The 18,548-nt window shown below is 51.0% G+C and overlaps 1 protein-coding gene across 3 annotated transcripts in view; it reads left to right on the top strand.

Annotated features, from left to right (window-relative positions):
- The window catches only part of FAM193A (family with sequence similarity 193 member A), a 172,788-nt gene that overhangs the window by 91,652 nt on the left and 62,588 nt on the right, over positions 1-18,548 (top strand). For 2 of the 3 annotated variants that reach the window (XM_068543552.1, XM_068543554.1), the window contains 4 exons: positions 5,653-5,798; positions 6,136-6,303; positions 9,344-9,578; positions 15,039-15,163. In XM_068543552.1, coding sequence (XP_068399653.1) covers positions 5,653-5,798; positions 6,136-6,303; positions 9,344-9,578; positions 15,039-15,163 — 674 coding nt within the window. The remainder of the gene's footprint in view (positions 1-5,652; positions 5,799-6,135; positions 6,304-9,343; positions 9,579-15,038; positions 15,164-18,548) is intronic. The other variant, XM_068543553.1, reaches the window with a different exon arrangement.

Below are 18,548 nucleotides of genomic sequence, written 5' to 3'. Positions count from 1 at the left end.
TTAGTTCCCCGACCAGGGATCAAACCTGGGCCCTGGCAGTGAAAACGCTGAGTCCTAACCACTAGATCACCAGGGAGTTCCCAGAATTAAGGTATAATTGACATACAACATTCTATTAGTTTCAGGTGTACAACATAATGATTCAGTATTTGTATATATTGCAAAATGATCACTGCAGTAAGTCTAGTTAACGTCCATCATCATACATAGTTACAAAAACAGTTTTTTTGTGTGTGATGAGGACTTTTAAGATATACTCTCTTAGCACCTTTCAAATATGCAGTAGAGCATTATTAACATAGTCACCATGCTGTACATTAGATCCTCTTGACTTATTTATTTTATAAATGGAAGTTTGTACCTTTTGACCTTCTTTTTATTACTATTATCATTGTAATCAGAGAACGTACTTTATATGATTGATTCTTTTTTAATGTGTTGACATTTGTTTTATGTTCAGTCTTGGTTAATGTTCCACGTGCACTTGAAAGAATTTGTGTTCTGCTGTTGTTGGGAAGAGTGTACTGTGAGTGTTAGTGAGATCAGATTGGTTGACGGTGGTGGTCACGTTGACACCCTTTCTGATGTTTCCGTCTAGTCCAGTTATTGAAAGGAGTGTTGAAATTTCCAGACGTAATTGTGGACTTTTACATTTATCCTTTTAATTCCTGCCTCGTGTATTTTGAGCTCTGTTATTAGAGTGCTTACCCATTTAGCATTGTTATTGCTTCTTGTTGAATCAGTCTCATTGTCATTATTATTTTATCATCATCATATTCATCATCTCCTTCACTGGTGCCAATATTCCTTGTTCTGAAGCCAACTTCTGCTGATACTAATACAGCCACCCAGCTTTTTTTGGTTAGTGTTTGCATGGAATTTTTCTCCTAACCTTTATTTTCAACCTATTTGTGTCTTTGTAATCTCCTGTAGAAAACATAGTGGCTCTTGCTTTTTAATCCAATCTGACCATCTCTGCTAACAATTGGAATATTTATTTCCATTTAATGTAATTATTGATAGTTTGGATTTAAATATACCATCTTGCTTTTTTTTTTTTTCCACCCCTATTTTTCCCTTCTGTTGTTTGCTGTTCTTTACTTCTTTTCCTTCTTTTCATTTGGATTAATTCAATATTTTTCTTTCTTTCTTTCTTTTTAAAGATTTATTATTTATTTTTATTTATTTATTTTTAGCTGCATCGGGTCTTAGTTGCAGCATGCAGGATCTTTGTTGAGGCACACAGGCTTCTCTCTAGTTGTGGTTTGTGGGTTTTCTCTTCTCTAGTTGTGGCGTGCAGGCTCTAGGGCGCGTGGGCTCCGTAGTTGCGGCACATGGGCTCTCTAGTGGAGGTGCGCGGGCTCAGTAGTTATTGCTCGTGGGCTTAGTTGCCCCGTGGCATGTGAGATCTTAGTTCCCCGACCAGGGGTCGAACCCGCGTCCCCTGCATTATAAGGTGCATACTTTACTACTGGACCACCAGGAAAGTCCCCGAATATTTTTATGACCCTGTTTTACCTCTTCTTGGGTTATTACCAGCATCACTTTGTTTCATAATTTTTAATGGTTCTAGAGTTTACAGTATGTATCTTCAACTTTTCAGCCTCTACTTTCAAAGAATATTATGTACTTAAATGTAGTGTAAGAACCTTTCAATATTGTACTCAGAGCACCACCATTTTTTGTGCTAGTATAGTCATATATTATTTGCATACCTATTGTAAACTTTACCATAGATTTTTATTATTTTTGCTTTAAATAGTTAACTTTTTTTTTTCATATCTCTCTATAGACTCTATACATATTTTAATGGCTGCAGAGTATTCCATCATTCTGATATCATAGTTTGCTTAGTCTCTCTCTTACTTTTGAAGTAGAGTTGATTTACAGTGTTGTGTTAGTTTCTGGTGTACAGCAAAGTGAGTCAGTTATACATACATATTCTTTTTTCATATTCTTTTCCATTATGGTTTATTACAGAATATTGAATATAGTTCCTTGTGCTATGCAGTAGGACCTTGTTTTTTATCTATCTTATGTATAGTAGTTTGTATCCACGAATCCCAAACTCCTAATTTATCCCTCTCCCTGCCCACCACCCCCCCAGGTTAGTTATCTTTTTAAAAGAGTTTACAAAGGAGAGGGGTCTTTGGCCCACATCTTTATCATGTGTGGTCCTCTTCGTTCCTTTGTGTAGCCCCACATCTCCACTTGGGGCCATTTAACTGGAACTGCCTTTAACATTTCTTGTCGTGCAGGGAAGCTTCTGTTTGTCTGACTGAGAGCTTTTATTTTGCCCTCATTTTTAACCGATACTTTTGTTCAGAATTCTAGGCTGTAGGCCAGGTCTTTGCTGCCCAACCCGTCTCTGATGCGAAGTGGCGTTGTTGTTCTTCTCTTTGCTCCTGTAGACGGAAGGGGTGGCTTCCTGTACCTGCTTCTCAGCTGTGTACTTCTCACTGGTGTTTAGCAGTTTTGCTCTGTGTGCCTTGGTTGTTAGCTTTGGTTTATTGTGCTTGGGATTGCAGGAGCTTTTAAGATATGTCAGTTTACAGTTTCATCAAATTTGGGACATCTTCAACTGTTTATTCACTTAGCCCCTTTTTTCCTGGGACACAGTTACCTGTGTGTTAGACGTCTTGATTTTGTCGTACAAATGCTTTGTTTTTCTCAATCCTGTTTCTCGCTGTGCTTCATTTGGATATTTATTTTTATTACCTGTCTTCAGGTTTATTGATATTCCGCTGGGTATAATCTGCTCTTAAGTCTATCTCATGTATTTTTTTCTTTCAAGATATTTTTTATTTTTCATCTCCAGAAGTTCCATTTGCTTATTTTTAATTACATCTTTGGTCTTTCACCTCATCATGTTTGTTTTCCTCTACTTTCGTGAACATATGGGGTTTATTCATAGTCTCCAGTTCCAGATTCTTGTCTGTTGGTTGCATCGTCTCTGTTACTTGGGGGTCTGTTTCTATTGATTGGTTTCCCTCCCGGTTATGTGTTGTATTTTCCTGCCTCTTGGCTTTGTTATTGGATGCTGGACATTGTACATTTCACATTGTTGAAGTGTTGGGTTTTGTTGTATTCTTTTAAACTGTGTTGGACTTGGGCAGAACATAGTAACTGAAGTTAAATCTGTCTAAGATGCGCACCGTAAGGTGACACGTTTAAGGATTTACCATATGGTCGCCATGCGCCCTATTTTGAAAGGTCTAAAACTTCCTCCCATGTCAGTAGGAAAGGTTACTTTTTCAGGTTCTTGGCTGCTGCTCTGAGTCTGTCCAGGGTACCAGGCAGCATCGTTGGTGCTCGTGTGCAGTGGCAGGCGGGTCAGAACGGGTCCTGCTCTCACGGAACTGATCTTGTGGTGGTGAAGACAGGTCAAAAACAGGAAAACCCCAGGAATTCAGATAGCAGTTTGTGATGTCAGAGATTAGCCAGGGTGACCAAGGTCAGGAGGCGGCAGCGCACCACTGATGTGAACAGGGTCACTTGAATGTGGAGAGTGATGAGCTAGTGACAGGAGACCCATGCCCAGACCCGAGAAGGGAGCTCTAAGGCTACAGTCGTGGTGCATCCAGGGAGCAGCCACTCTGGGTCAGGGGAGGGCTCGAGGACACACTTGGAGCAGAGGGGCTGCTGGGAGGCTGAAGCAGCGGCTGGCGGGCTTGCTGGAGCGGGGGCTGCACCCAGTCCCTCGGCCTCCGAGCGGTAGGAGTGGGCCAGTGCAGCCGGGAACCAGGAGGGAGGCCTCTGCCGAAGAGGCCAGATGCCGACCACAGCAGAGGAGCAGTGTTTGCAGGGCAGAAAGTGGTGGGTTTGGAGCTGAGACGCAAGCATTGAGAACTGGTTCAACCAGCCCCCCTGAGTAGGTATCTTTTTGCTGAGGCGTGATTGACGGAGAGAATTCTTCTTTTGTCGGAAGCCATTCAAAGGCTTATAGTAGATTAGCGCTCTGGGTGAAGGGAGCAAGTGCAGTGAAGTAAAAGCAGATGTTGGTCCTGGCCAACCTGGAAGACAGCGGGAAGACATTGAGAGTCTATTCAAGTGGTGTGGGAGGGTCTTTGCAGGGATGTGTATGGTCTCATTCGTACGTTAAACACCACTCTGGCTGCTGCTTGGAGAACGGACCCTCGGTGTGCAGGGTGGCTGTAGCACCGTGGTATCCAGGCCTGGGGCGGGTGACAGTGGCCTCGGCTGGGCTGGACACGTGGGTGGAGTGTGGGTGCGTGTGGGGTGGAGGCAGGGCGCGCAGCCTCGCTGCTCTCGGGGAGCAGCCTGCTTCCTCCACCACCGCCTCAGACCCGTCTCGTCTGACCGCCCGTGCCTGCCCCTCGCTGACTTGTCAGTCAGACCCGTGGCCTCTCCAGTCACAGTTAGAATCAGCGTTGTCTCATTTTCAGGAATGCATGTCCCATCTGCAGAAAGCGCAAGTGTCTCATCTGGTTCAGAGCTTCTCCCTCAGCTTCCGTGAGTGACGTCGGCGTCACCCAAGGGCATGTTGCGGGGCTGGAGGGCAGCGGTGCCTGTCCTGCGGCCTTCCCCTTGCCACCCCCGCTCTTCCGTTCTTTGCTGGTCTCCCTGTGGTCCCCTCTGGTGCCCAGGCCCTGCGGTCCTCACAGGTGGTCCGTGGCGGGTGGCTCTTGCCCATAGGAGGCCCTGTTGAGGTTTTCCTAGGCCTCAGTCGAGACCTTGCACTGGACTGCCTGCTGGGGACTGTGTGACACCCCCGTCCCCGCTGTGCCTCTGCCCCCGGTGTAACTCCGGGGTCCGCTCACCCAGCAGGAATGTTTTCGGGCTGGGGGCTGTTCTTTGATGACGGCGCAAGCTCTGCCCTCGGCTTGGGGGTGGCTCCCCTGCTCCTGGCCCCTCCACTGGAGGGTTTTCTTGTGCTTCATCCAGCAGCGGATGGGGTGGGGCCACAGGTGGGGGAGTTGGCACCCGGCTGAGGTCTGAGCCCGGCTCGTCTCAGAGCCTTTACACTTGACCTGACGGTGCCGGGAGGAGGAGCGATGCTGTCCTCCCTTCAGGAGCCTCTCCCGTGACTCGGCCCTTCTCTTCAGGCCACTGGGGCGCTGGCTGGAGCTGGCTGCCCTGCTCACGAGCCCTGCGGGACGTGCAAGCCCCTTCCTGCACTGTGTGGGGGTCCTCAGACCTAAACCTGGAGCCCACATCCCCGAGGGACCAGGTGGCGGCTGTGCGGGTCGTGGGACCGTGTTCTGAGGCAGGGGGAGGTGAGGGGTCGTGATCTCCATGGCGGCCGCTGGGTGGCAAGGTCTGAGCCCACTTCCTCCTGGATGTTGTGGGGCAGAGGCTCAGGTTTCTGCGGAGTGGTGTCCCCCGGGATGGTGGTTGCAGGTACCAGTTAGGGCACTGGGAGTGGAATTGCTCTTTTTTAATGTATGAAGGAGACTCGTGGACCGTCCTCGTGTGGTTGTGATGTGACTATCAGAAGGTAAAAAAATAATCGATTCCAGACAAAATTCTTGGGTGTCAGAGAGAAAGTTTCCTATGTAGTGTCGGTTGAAATATTTTCTTTTTGGTGTGTAGGTTTTACATTTTTTTCTAAAAGGCGTTGTCCCGAACAGTTAGTAACGAATTTGGGCCGTGAGCATTACTCATAATGAGTCTGTCCTCTTTTCTCTAAAGCAGGGTCAAGACTTCCTTCTTCACTCCCCGCTCGGCGGCTCGCAGCCCGAGGCCGGTGGCGGGAGGCTCACCCTGGGTGCCCAGCCGTTGCCCACGGCCGCCCCCTCGGACACCGCGTGCGCCTGCGAGGCCTGCAGCGAGCGCAGGTACGGGTATGGGGGACCCTCCGCCTGAGGGGGGTGGGGTCCTCCTTCGGCGCTGCCCTTGAGGACTGGTGGGAGGAGGCACGTCCTCACAAAGGGCGGGAGCCTCCCCGAAATAGTTAGGGTCTCGGGTCGATGGATGCCTCCGACTTGGGGGCTGGGGAGGCCGTCACCGCCGCTGCCAGAGGACTGGGAAGAGGAGCTGGACGCGCGGGTCCTGATTGGCCTCTGGGCCCGGCTCGGCCGAGGCGGACCAGGGCCCATGGGAGCCTTGACGGCCAAGGGCCCTGGGGGCTGTGCCGGGGCTGATGGCGCCGGTCCTGTGGGCGTTTGTCCCCAGGGAGATTTCGGCAGAGGCGGAGCGGGAACCTCAGCAGCTGCAGAACTACTGGTCGGAAGTGCGCTACACGGTCCGCTGCATCTACCGGCAGGCGGGCACCCCGCTGGCGGACGACCAGGACCAGTCTCTGGTGCCCGACAAGGAGGGGGTGAAGGAGCTCGTGGACAGGTGCGTGTTGCCCGGGCGCCCACCCGGGCCTCCCCTCTGCTCAGGGGGACTCCCCTCTCGGGGTTGGGAGAGCTTGTCCCGCGAGCTCAGCCCCGGGCACGTGGCAGGCCTGCAGCAGACGGGCTGGGTGAACTCTCAGATTCTCATTCTGATGGAAGGCTTATTACCTGTGTAATGAAAGTGAATGGACGTACTTCTCTCATTCCTTAGTGTGTTGAGGCTGACAGTAGGACTCCTTTTGGGCACTTGCTGAGCACTTTCTCAGGCACTCCTGCTTCATTGCCCCGTGGAGGAGAGGCAGTTACGCCGCTTAGGAGATGAGAAAACCGAGGCCCCGTGAGGTCCGGTGGTGGATGGAGAGCCAGTTGTCACAGGCCTGTTCACACAGGTGCTTCTCACTGGGCGGGGCTCACGGCAGGGCGCGCTTGCGCAGGCGGGGACCTTGTGCTCAGTGACAGCACAGAGTTTGAAGCGGGTGTAATTTTTATTCTTCCTTAGAGTTTGTACCATGTTTTTCCTCTTTTTAGAGATGTTCCAAATAAAAGCGGTAAATTTGAGCGAGACATTCCATGAACTGATTCTCATTTTGGTCTTTTTTTCACGTTTTGAATGCAGCCCCTTTGGGGTTCTGTAACCTCTTGTTCGCTGTGCTGTAGAGTTCATCCTGGAGATGGGTGTGGTGACTGGCTGTGGGCTGTATTAACTAGTTAGTGATTCGGCCGGTGTGTTTAGGGTTTGACTACGTGAAATGGCTCTAGGTGGTGTGTGCCTTTTTTAGAAGTTAGGTTTCCTAGTGAATATTAGGAAAGTATGTATAACCTGCATGTCACACTTGCAGCTTCACAGCTTGTGAATGCTTAGGAAGAGGCCAAAGTAAAATAAGAGACAAGTGAAAGGAAATGCTCAGTAAATAATTGTTCAGATGGGATGTTATGGCAGAGAGGTTTGGGAAACAGCAGTATTCTAGTAATGAAACATACCGTTAAGAGTGGAAAAATTCCACGCCCCCATTTGAGGTCTGGGTATATATGTGTCACATGTTTTTCACACGTTTTACGTGTACTACGTTTTTCCTAGTCTCCATGTCTAAGGACCCTCCTCTTGTTGTCTGAGTGCCAGTACACACGAGGAAGGGCTGTCTGTAAAGCCTTAAGGCACCACTAGGACCTGTGCAGCTGGCGGCGATTCTCCTTTGCCCCTTTCTGTGGCCCTCGGCGTCCTGCTGCTCCGCCTCCCTCCCCCACCCCACCCCACCCCGCCCCCCATTTTCACACATCGTCACTGCGTTCAGCCACACCGGCTCTCGTGCCGTCCTCCACAGACCTGCTGGTTTCTGCTCTTCGCTCGGTCTGGAATGTTCTTCCTTGCTCAGGGTTTTTTTTCCTCCCTTCCATCCTTCACTTTAGACTTCAGAGTCACCATCTCAAGGAGACCACCTGACCTAAACTCCGAGGGGCCTCCCCCCATCATTCTTTATCAACCCTTCCCTTCTTTTTTATCGTGTTACTGCCACTACCTGGAATTACGCTCTGTATGTGCATGTGCTCTGAGCATCCAGTGGCCTGAGAGTTTGTTTTCCTGGCGTCTTCCTGCTGTGGCTTCGACACAGCCGCCGGGGCCAGTGCTTGTTTAACGCACGGCTGGGTGAGCTCCCACAGCACCTTCATCTTCCTGCCCCTTGGCCGTAGCACTTTTTACAAGTCTACTTGCAAAAGTACCATGTGGTCATGTCATTAAATTTATAAGATACAGAAATGGGCAAAGAAATAAAATGCAATGCATGTCTAATTCCAGCAGGCGAAGAGAACCAAGAAGGAGGTGTCCAGTCTCCTTGTAAGTTCAGTTGTCCCTGTGTCATTTTGAGTCTTCCTTTAAGTGAGTTTCCTTTAAGAGGTGAAATACATTCTGTTTCAGAGAACAGTTGCTGTACTAGTAATTAAAATCATGATTGTCATGCTAAGCTAAACAATTAATATATCTATATCTGAAGTAGACTCACCACAGTGGGGGTCCCATCAGTTCTTACTGTTTCTCTGGCCACGTTTTTTGTAAGGCTACACAAGTTCCATTTTCACTTGGCTCTTGTCTTTTACAACCTAGGTAGTGTGGTGACTTAGAAGTGGAATAGGTGACAACTTACAGTCTTCTCTTTTGACCCAGCGTGGTGCCCAGAGGTGAAAGGATCCGTTATCCAAATCCAGGAACTACAGCTTAATGTATTTTACAGCTTGTGTGCTGAGGTCACAGTGGTTCCTCCTGGTGATGGGCTCTAGACGGGTATTGGAGTTCTCGCTTCAGCGGTTGTAGATTTCCGTCTAGAGGCTCCTCAGAAGTGCACAACTGAAGCGAGTGGTCACTTTAAACATAGTCATGGCAGTTACTATAGAACAAGTTGGTAAAAGTTGATGATCTCCAAGTTAGGGAAGAAATTCATGAAAATGATCATTGCTGTGTGGCCTGATTGGGGCATGTATTGATTTGTTGTCTCTGATCTTCAGCTTACACATTTTACCTTATCGCTTTTATTATTTTTTGGTGGGATGATTTAAAAGGAGATATACTGTCTGTAAAGTTTCTTCTGATTATGAGAATAGTAGAAGAAGCCCACTTGGATCAGATACTGAATTCCTAGGAAGAAGAAAGAGCAGCCCGCTCCCGTGCTGCAGCCCAGGTGTCACCTCTGGGGGCCGTGGCTTTTCACCTGTCCGCATATAAGCGTTCAGAGATGAGTGCTGGGGTCTCCCGGGCTCGGCAGTTCTGTGGCCCCCGCGCGGCTCAGCTGTACCCGCTCTGCCACCTGCTGGCTGCCTGAGTCCCGGGACTCGCCCAGCCACCTGGCTTCGCGTCTGACCCGGCGTCGCCTCGGGGCTTGACAGCGAGCTCTCAGTGGGCTCCGGTCGCTGCCTTTTGGCCAGTGACTCTGGGACTCCCCCTCTGTCGAGCGGGCTGACTGTGAGAAGACGGCGGTTGTCATTAGGTGGGCAGCCCCGGGGTCCCAGGGTCCCCCTGCGGGCGAGTGGTGACTCTCTCTCCTGTGCAGGCTCTGCGAGCGGGACCCCTACCAGCTGTACCAGCGGCTGGAGCAGCAGGCCCGAGAGTACGTGCTAGAGATGAAGGTCCGGCTCCTGCGGCAGCTGTCGGCCGCGTCCAGGGTGAAGTCGCCGTCCGCCCTGCAGGGCCCCCCGCAAGCGCACCAGTTCATCTCCCTGCTCCTCGAGGAGTACGGTGCCCTGTGCCAGGCGGCGCGCACCATCAGCACGTTCCTCGGCACCCTGGTGAGTCGGCTACGTCCCCTGCCTGGGGCGGGGGCGGGGGGGTCTGGAGGCCCGGCGCGCCCCTCCCCTCCTCCGAGATGTGCAGGCGGGGCTGGGGGCCTGATTCCTCTCCTCTTTCTCTCCCCTCTGGACTTGGCTGCTGGATGAAAGCGGAAGTACTGCTTGGGGACCTTGGGGCCTGGGGGCGCGGTGTGGAGACTGTGTGAGGTGAGGGCCGGAGTGGGTGACAGTAGGAAGGAGACAGAGGAGTGGCTGTGCTGTGAATTCTGCAGATGGGGGCTGTGTTCTCAGGGGGAGTGCAGAGCATGGGGACGGCAGGGCACCTGTGTCCCCCCCCCGGCTCGTAGTCACTGATCTACTTGCCAGCCCAGCGCTGGGCTGAGCGTAGGTTATAGAACCACGTAAGACGCCGACCCCTGTGGGCCGTCTCTGACTGCCTCAGAAGGGAAATGACCACAACTGGGTGGACGGAGGCCTCTGGTAGAAACTCAGTTCCTGGGCCTGGTCCTCGACAGCCTCAAGCGCAGCTGCCGGCTGGAAGGAGGGACAAGCCGTCTTTGCTTTCTCGACTTACTAATAGTCTGTGGAGTTTCTCATCATCACTCAAATTTTATTATTAAGTGAGACTTCATTGGGCTGGTTTTGGGTGCTTTCTTAGTGGTAAAACTGCATTTTAAAAGAAATGCAGTGACCAGTGGTTCCGAAGGTTTTAAGCGTAAGGTCTTTATGTGACTCTAAAGTCGATAGACCTCGATAGAAAAATTAACCAATTTTGCAGGTAGTTTCGGGGGGTTCACAGAGCTCCTCAAGCAGCATCACTTCAGTAGAGCGTTGCCGTTCCTGCAAGTGAGTCCCGAAAACCTCGAGGGAAGCACCCGCCGTGAGAAAAGGAGCGGGTGAATGCATGGGCGGGCGGTTACCCTGTTCAGCACCGAGCCTGAGGGGCTGACCCCCGGGCGTCCCAAGCAGCACCCACCCCCGGCTCACTGAATGTCTCCCTGTCCTCCAGAAGCCCAGCTCCCCTGCCGCTTGCTCTGTGCCAGCACTGGCCTGAGCCTGGTGCACAGAGCAGTGCGGAGAGCTGCTGCTGCCCCCCAGCCAGCCAGGGCCACCTCCGCCTCACCCTCCTCGGCCGCTTAGAGCGCACGCCGTCTTCCTCAGCCACCAGAAAATAATGTGGACCGTGTTTACTGAGCATCAGCTCTAAGCTCAAAATACAGCTAATTTGGTCAGTGATCTACTTCACTTTCTTCGCACGTGGAGATACTCACTTTGGTTTCCAGTGAGACACCGCAGCAGTAACCTGGACTCTCCCTTCCTCCAAGGGAGACAGCTGAACTCTGGATAACAGGCTAAAACAAGGTAGAATCTTTTAAAGCGCATTGCTGCGTTGGCATGAAAGGCAAGAAGCCTTGGAGGGAAAAACAAATCGAAAGCTGGTGGAATCCTGAGAAAGTCATGTGCTCAGAAGCCAGCATTCCCTCCACAGATTTCTTCTCGTCCTGGGAGATAGGAGGTACGGCCTAGCTCCAGCACATAATGCTGGGACCACAGATGATCACAGCCTCTGTGAGGGGGCAGGAGAGACCCTGCCCACAGGAGGGACAGCAAGGGCCTGTGCCGAGGGTGACCTTGGCAGGGGTGGGGGGCTGTTGATGTGACGTGAAAACCCCCAAGCCTAGAAGTCAGTGAGTCGGGCAACACGCAGATCCCCTCTGCGAGCTCACTTCATCCCATGTAACCACTGTACCGTTGTCACACCTGAGAAAACTTATGGTGATTTCTGTGCGCTCAGAAAAATGTCCCAGTTATCTCAAAAATCTCTTTTTGTGTTTGGGGTGTTCAAACCGGATTGAGAACAGTTCACAGATTTATAACAGCGTCCTTCTGGGTCTACCCCATGATCTGAGCAGGGTAAGAGTTGACAGAGCCGAGGTGAGATTAACTTCCAAGTCCGTGTCTCAGAGTCTCAGCATTTTTGGACTTGGACTCCTTTCAGTTTAAAAACTGAGAGCCCCAAATAGCTCTTGTTTGTGCAGATTTTATCTATCAGTATTTACTGTGGTGAAATTAAAACGGAGAAATTTAAGATATTCATTAAATCACTTTTAAAATAACAGCTCATTGCATAACATAAACAGCATATCTCTAAATAAAAAAAACTGTTTTCCAAAACAAAACGTTTAGTAAGAAGAGGGGCACCGTTTACACGTTTGCACATCTCTTTAGTGTCTGGCTTAACGGAGGATGTGTGGATTCTTACATCTGCTTCTGTGCTCCGTCTGTCTTCATAGGTTGTTTTGGTTGAAGTTTTTGAAGAGAACTGGGCCTCCCACAGATACGTGTTTGGAAGAATAGTCTCATAGACTTTTCAGTTTGTTGTGGATATTCTTCTTTGAGAGAATACACCAGAGTCGCAGTGCTTCTTAACGGTTAGCTGCAGTGTAGGACCTGGAGCCGTGTCACTGAGCTGAGCCGGCTCTGCTCCGTCACAGCCCGCGGGTGTAGCTCACACTTCAAGTGGTTTTCCAGCATCAGACGTCGGTCGTGTGGAAAACACTGGTTCACTGAATGAGCCACACAGATCTTCCTGAAGATATTCAGTGTCACGTTAGGCAGCACGATATTCAATATTAAAAATGGCCTTTGTCACCATCCCTGCGATCCTCATCAGAAAGATCTTTAAATGTGGAGAAGCTTCAAGGCCACAGTGGCAGATGTAAGATTTCCAAAGTTCTGGTTTCTGCTCGAGAGCTCAGATTTTGGGATTGGCCACAAGTGGGGTCAGTTGTCCTTGAAGCAGCAAGCTCACTCACCGTGCACACCTTGCCAGCTCATGCTGTGCTCACTCCCTTAGCCTCTCTGGAGACAACCCCTCCTGCCCTCCTGCCCTCCTGCCCTCCCGCCGCCGCAGGACCACGGACCGTGTCAGGGCGTGGAGAGGCGTCTTCAGACACATGCCTCTCCTGGGAAATGTGCTCGTGCCCCCGGGCATCAGACCGGCCACAGGTTTTCTAATGATTGTAAACACTGAAATAAAACTGGGACCAAAGTTAGGCCTCCATTCACCTAGGAAATGCCTTCCCAGGCTGTAAGAATTGTGAAATCTGAATTTCCATTTATAAGGCCAGAAGAATCTTGAATCTCCAGCTGTTTCTCAAGCTCTGCTGCAGGACTTGACTGTACACACTTCCTCTTTCTTCTTCCAACCCCCAAACACCTCCCTGCAGGTGAAGTGAGAAGTGAGAGTGGTTTGGGTCGAAGTGCCTAGGCTCAGGTCATCCGGGAGCTTTTTCTTTGGCCTCCGGCTGGGGCAGCACCAAGTCTTTGCCGACCCCCGGGTCTCGTCTCTCGTAGCAGCTGTGACAGCACCCCCCGCCCCCCCCCTCCCCCCCCACCGCAGACCCCGTCCCCCCAGGCCCAGGGCATGTTGCTCAGCCTGTGTACACTGTTTCTGGCCTGTGAATGGGGCACGGCAGCACCAAGTTCAGGGTTCCTGTGGGCGCTGATGAGTTCGCATGTGGGAAGCACTAGGAACCAGGCCTGGCCCACGGGAAGTACTCCTTACTACTAGCCTGTGTTGTTGTCCCGAGTCGATCTGAGGTTGTGAAACGAGTTTGGGGTCTGCTGTTTCCCTTGCATGACTCACCTGGAAGTATAATTTCAGATTTCATAAAAAATGCCAAACGTCTTCATAAATCGGTCTTTACCTTTATTACCTTTAGTTAATGTGAGCCCAAATCCAGAGCTGTGGTCCCACCCGTGCAAGTATTATAACTTAGTGCCCAGGGTTGCTCACAGGCTGGCGGGCAGGGACTGTTGACTCTGTCCCAGAGATTGACAGGGGAGGCCAGGCAGGACCTCGGCTCTCCTGGACGCCTCCCCTGGACCCTCTCTCATCTGGCTGAGGGCCTAGTCTGGCTGCTGCCTTAGCTCCTTTGTCATGGAGACAAATCATAAATCAGACCGTCGCCAATCCTCTGTCCCCTGGGGACTCCCGGCAGTCAGGGACCTGCTGCGCTAGTCTCTGTGTCCTCATGCTGGCACCGCGCCTGTGCAGAGTGGTCTCTGCTGAAGTGTGTGACACATGTCCTTTCCTCACTGCCTCGGTGGCTATGTCATTATTACAAGCACGTTCTTAAAATTATGTGCTTGTAATCAGGCCTCATTCCAGGCCTTGGGCCTAGTTTTTCGGTTCCCAGGCCCTGGTCTTCTGCCCCACCCAGCTTTCCTGTATCGTAATTGCTCCGAGAGACGCTGCGTGTGAAACAAGAATGATGAAATTTAGACCTGGGAGGCCCTGGTGTTTTGGCAAAACGTGCAGTGAGGACAGGTGCTGGAAGCGCTGACAGAGTCGGGGGTTTGAGTTTCCCTGCAGACGTCATGGATGCCCTGCCGAGTCTCCGTGTGGGTCTCAAGTACAAGCAGGGGGCTGCGTGCGGCTCGCAGAGCAGGTGTGCGTGCGCGGTAGGGCAGGGCCACGCGTGCTCCGCAGCGTCCCGCAGGTGTGTGCTCGGGAACAGGAGCTGCTCGCCCCGAGCTGCCCTCTCGGCCCCTCCGTCCACCAGTGATCAGGGCACAGGGCAATGGAATCTCCACGCGTAGATCGTGTCCTGACATCTCCAGGTGTCATAATTTCAGCTCAGTTGGGCTATGCAGTAAATAGGAACAGACCAGTACATGGGGTGGCATGAGTCACCTGTTCAGAGGGGACTGGAGTGTGGTGCCCAGTGAAGCCTCTCCAGACTGTCGGTCACTCAGGTGAGGAATGTTTCCCCAGGTGCGAGGTGGTGCACCACGAGTGGTGTGCGTGTGACTGACAGACGGGCGTGTGGGTTTACACGCGCGTGGTTGCGGCCAGAAGCTGTTGAATGTGAACGCTGCACGTGGGGAGGTCGTGGTGCTGTCTGCCCCGGTCACCCTGTTCTCTCTGGAGGTCACTCGCTGTGATGGCCAGGATGCTTCCAAATGTTCAGAAGTGTTGTTCAGAAGGAAGTGACTGATGAGGTTGCCCATGGTTGCCAGGGAAAGAAGGAGCAGAGCTTCCACACAGCATCTCTAGCAGGGAAGTTGCTGTGTCTGTCGGAACGGGAGACTTCTCGAGACAGGCTCAGACACGATTGTCCTTCGGCATCAGAGGATTTGTATGCGTTTATTTAAGTTGTTTGAGAGGTAGGGCGTGCAATACATTTGGGAGGCATGGTTATGAGAAATGGCTGCCGGACGTGTACGCTGGTTTCTCTTTTTTCTGTCCCCTCGTCTGTGTGCGTCTTGCCACCCCTTTGTTTTGTGTTGAGTCATTTGGAAGGGAGGCCGGAGGCACAGGGAGTAGCAGCCCCTCCTGCGCAGAATGCTCTGGGCCTGGTCAGAGGGCTGTGGGTTTGGGGGCGGGGGGAGAAGCCCTTCTGGGAATTTGTCAGTCTTTGATTGGGTGTGTCTTCTATGTGTCTATCTAACTAGGAAAACGAACACTTGAAAAAGTTCCAGGTTACGTGGGAGCTGCACAACAAGCACCTCTTTGAAGACCTGGTCTTCTCGGAGCCGCTTCTCCAGAGCAGCCTGCCAGCGCTGGTGTCGCAGATCAGGTACTCGGCCTCCACCTGCACGTGTCCTGCTGGCGTGACGGCGTGCTCCCGAACGCCACTGCAGGGGCAGTTCTTGCCTGGAAATTACCGGGCTTAGGGGAAAATACAGTTTGGGTAGAAAGCTCGAAACCCAAAGAGTAATACGATTGAACTTTAAAATAATAAACCCAGTATCATTGCTACTAAGGTTTAGCCTCACAGATTTCTCCTGAATGGGGAAAAGCTGTGGTAAACATAGCAGTTCACTTGACAAGTCCCAGGCTTTGCCAGGTGGCTGTGGTGTGGTCTGTGCTGGCGCACTTGGGGGGCAGGGGGAGGGCTGGTGGTGCTAAGGGGCTCCGGGGCGCTAGGGGAGGGATTAGACACGCTGTCAGGTCTCTCAGGCATTCGCTTCGCATCGTGGCTCATGGCTTGGGTTCTTCTTTCTGCTGTAGAGCTTCCGTGGGGCTTCATCAGGTGTGCCCAGCCCGGAGTCCCAAGTACAGCCTCGGGTCACTTGCCCTGGTGAGGGGGAAGGGGAAAGTGCAGCCGGGGGTGTTTGCTCCGAGGTGGCTTGACAAGTTGGGCCTCTCCTTGGATCTGCTGTCCCTGTGCTAGAGAGCCAGGTGTGAGCTACCTCAGCCCTGCAGCGGGTGATTTTGTTCCTCATCTGCTTACCACCTGTGAACAGATTCCCAGGCTGTAGACGCATCACAGAACAGCACAGACTGTAGTCATCTTGGTTTAAAGGTCCACACCAAAATATGGTTGGGCCAGATTCGCAAAGAAGGGTAATTATTTTTACGTCAGTATATTATCGTTGCAGTTAACTTACACAGTACTCACCTTTTTTTTTTTTCCCCTTGAAATCCATGTTTCAATCCAGTCTTTGTTTCCTGTATTCCTAACTCCTATTTGAGGGGTCCTAGCTATTCCCACTTCTCACCCTTACCTCCGGAGCAAGAATAACCTTAAAAGCAGCTAGGGAAGGAGGACTGGGGCTAAGGTGGTCAGGACAAAGAGTTACTGGTGTGGCCCGCACCCTGCTTCCAGCATCTCCCGCACCACCGCCTGCTTCCCACCCACCCTGACAGCGCCGTTACGTTCCATGGTGGGTGCACAGAGACGTGAGTGTCCTAACCGCGACCCTCATGGAGATTGTGCCCGGTTACGATGCTCAAATCCAGCAAGAGCACTTTTTATAAAAAGACATGCATCTTGTGTGTGCGTGGGGGGGTGGGGGTGGGGTCCTTATAGCAGCATTCCAGGGTATTTAGCCTTTTTTTTCTTTTTCTGGGGGGCCAGGGAGTTTGATGGGCCTCTCATCAAACCGTGGGTGGGTGGCAGGAACCTGAAATGTGTTATAAAGCTCCACTTTTTCCTGTGCCCTGGCTCTGGCTTTCTCATCTTGCTCGTTGCGAATGGTGGTCAGTCTCCAAAGATCAGCAGTGTTTTAGAGTCTTCGGTGTTAATCCTGGGGTCATGCTGCAGAGTTGCTCTCAGGAGCCGGTGAGGGACAGGGTGCTTGGAGATGGGGATGGAAGCTGGGGAGAAGGCAAGCAGGGCGTTCCCCAGGAGTCCGGGGCGCCAGAAGGAGCCATTCCTTCGAGTTCCCCAGGAGACACCTTTGTTGGGCCCAACAAAGAACAATTCAGATTTGAGCTTGTAGTTTACAGATACCTATTTAACAACTCCTAAAAATTTTGTGACAACTTATATACAAACGCTACCCCCTAAAGTAATGACTATGTCTGTGGCACACAAAATCCATAGTTGTGAGTATTGCAACACTGACACTTTTTGTCTCTGGGCCTGCATTTTGTTTTAACTTCATTATAAAGTAAAATACAGATACAGAAGACTACACAAAATAAATGTAAGCTGAATGGATTGATAGCGGGTGAACATCCCTTAGCCCCAGCCCAGCGTGCTCACCTAGAAGCAAGTCCGTCTGCGTGGCCCACTGGGCACGGGAGCCTCGCCCAGAGCTGTCACTCAGTTGGCTTGCACAGCGATCCCGTAACTCCCTGTCTTACTTCTCTCTCTTTTTGTTTTTTTGGCCGCACTGTGCGGCATGCGGGACCTCAGCTTCCCGACCAGGGGTCGAGCGTGCGCTCCCTGCAGTGGAAGCGTGGAGTCTTAGACCACTGGACCGCCAGGGAAGTCCCCCTTTCTTTATTCTCTTATTACTCATGTGCATTCCCATAGTCTTGCCTGCTTTTTTATTTGCTGTAGTTTTGTTTTTCTTTTTTTAAATACAAATGATCTACCCAAAGGTTGACTTTGTTAAAGGAACTGACTTAATTTAGGAAAGTTATGTCTCTGTTTTTTAACAGCTTTATTGAGATAGAATTCACACACCATATAGTTCACTAGTTTAAAATGTACAATTCAATAGCATTAATTACATTTATAACGTCAGGCAACTGTCACCACTATTTGCAAAACTTGGATGTCACCCCAGATAGAGACTCTGTCACCGTTAAACACTGACCTCCACTCCCGGCCCCTTTTCCTCCGTGCCTTTTGAGATTCTTTTTTTTTAATAATTTTTTTTTCCATCTTAACCATTTTTTATAATTCTTTATTTATTTATTTTTGGCTGTGTTGGGTCTTCGTTTCTGTGCGAGGGCTTTCTCCAGTTGCGGCAAGCAGGGGCCACTCTTCATCGCGGTGCGCGGGCCTCTCACTATTGCGGCCTCTCTTGTTGCAGAGCACAGGCTCCAGACGCACAGGCTCAGTAATTGTGGCTCACGGGCCCAGTCGCTCCGCGGCACATGGGATCTTCCCAGACCAGGGCTCGAACCTGTGTCCCCTGCATTGGCAGGCAGACTCTCAACCACTGCGCCACCAGGGAAGCCCCCTTTTGAGATTCGTTAACGTGCAGGCCCCCACCCCTATCCACTTTCCCTTACAATTTACCCATTAAGGAACCAGCTCCGTTTGTCGTGTAGCGACGCCAGGGTCTGGGTCCTCCAGCAGGCCAGGCCACTGTCTGTGCTGCCTGAGAGTTTGTGTGAAACCAGAAGCTCTGTCAGACTCTGCTTCCATCCCTCTGGCAAGACCAGGAGCCCCATTGTGTCTCCTTATTTGTTGTGGTGGTTTTAGTAGCTATTGCCCAATTTCGTCTTTAAGTATATTGATATATTCATTGTTAGGGGAATGTTTAATTAGGCTTGTAAGTAAACGTACCTGAACTGATTTTATATCATTTTCCTTATCACTTATATTGTTTCACATAGACAATACTCATAATCGATATTACCAGCTGTTAACCGTCATGTGTTTGCAGAGTGAATATTTAGGTAGTAACCTGCCTGCTGACCCATTGATGCTGTTGGCCCTGAGGACACGTTCTGCAGTCTAGCAGCTCCCTGTTTCCTCTCTGGACTCCAGCCCTGTGCCT

Source organism: Eschrichtius robustus, chromosome 4, assembly GCF_028021215.1.
Source record: "Eschrichtius robustus isolate mEscRob2 chromosome 4, mEscRob2.pri, whole genome shotgun sequence".
NCBI lineage: Eukaryota > Metazoa > Chordata > Mammalia > Artiodactyla > Eschrichtiidae > Eschrichtius > Eschrichtius robustus.
This window is presented reverse-complemented; position numbering and strand designations above follow the sequence as displayed.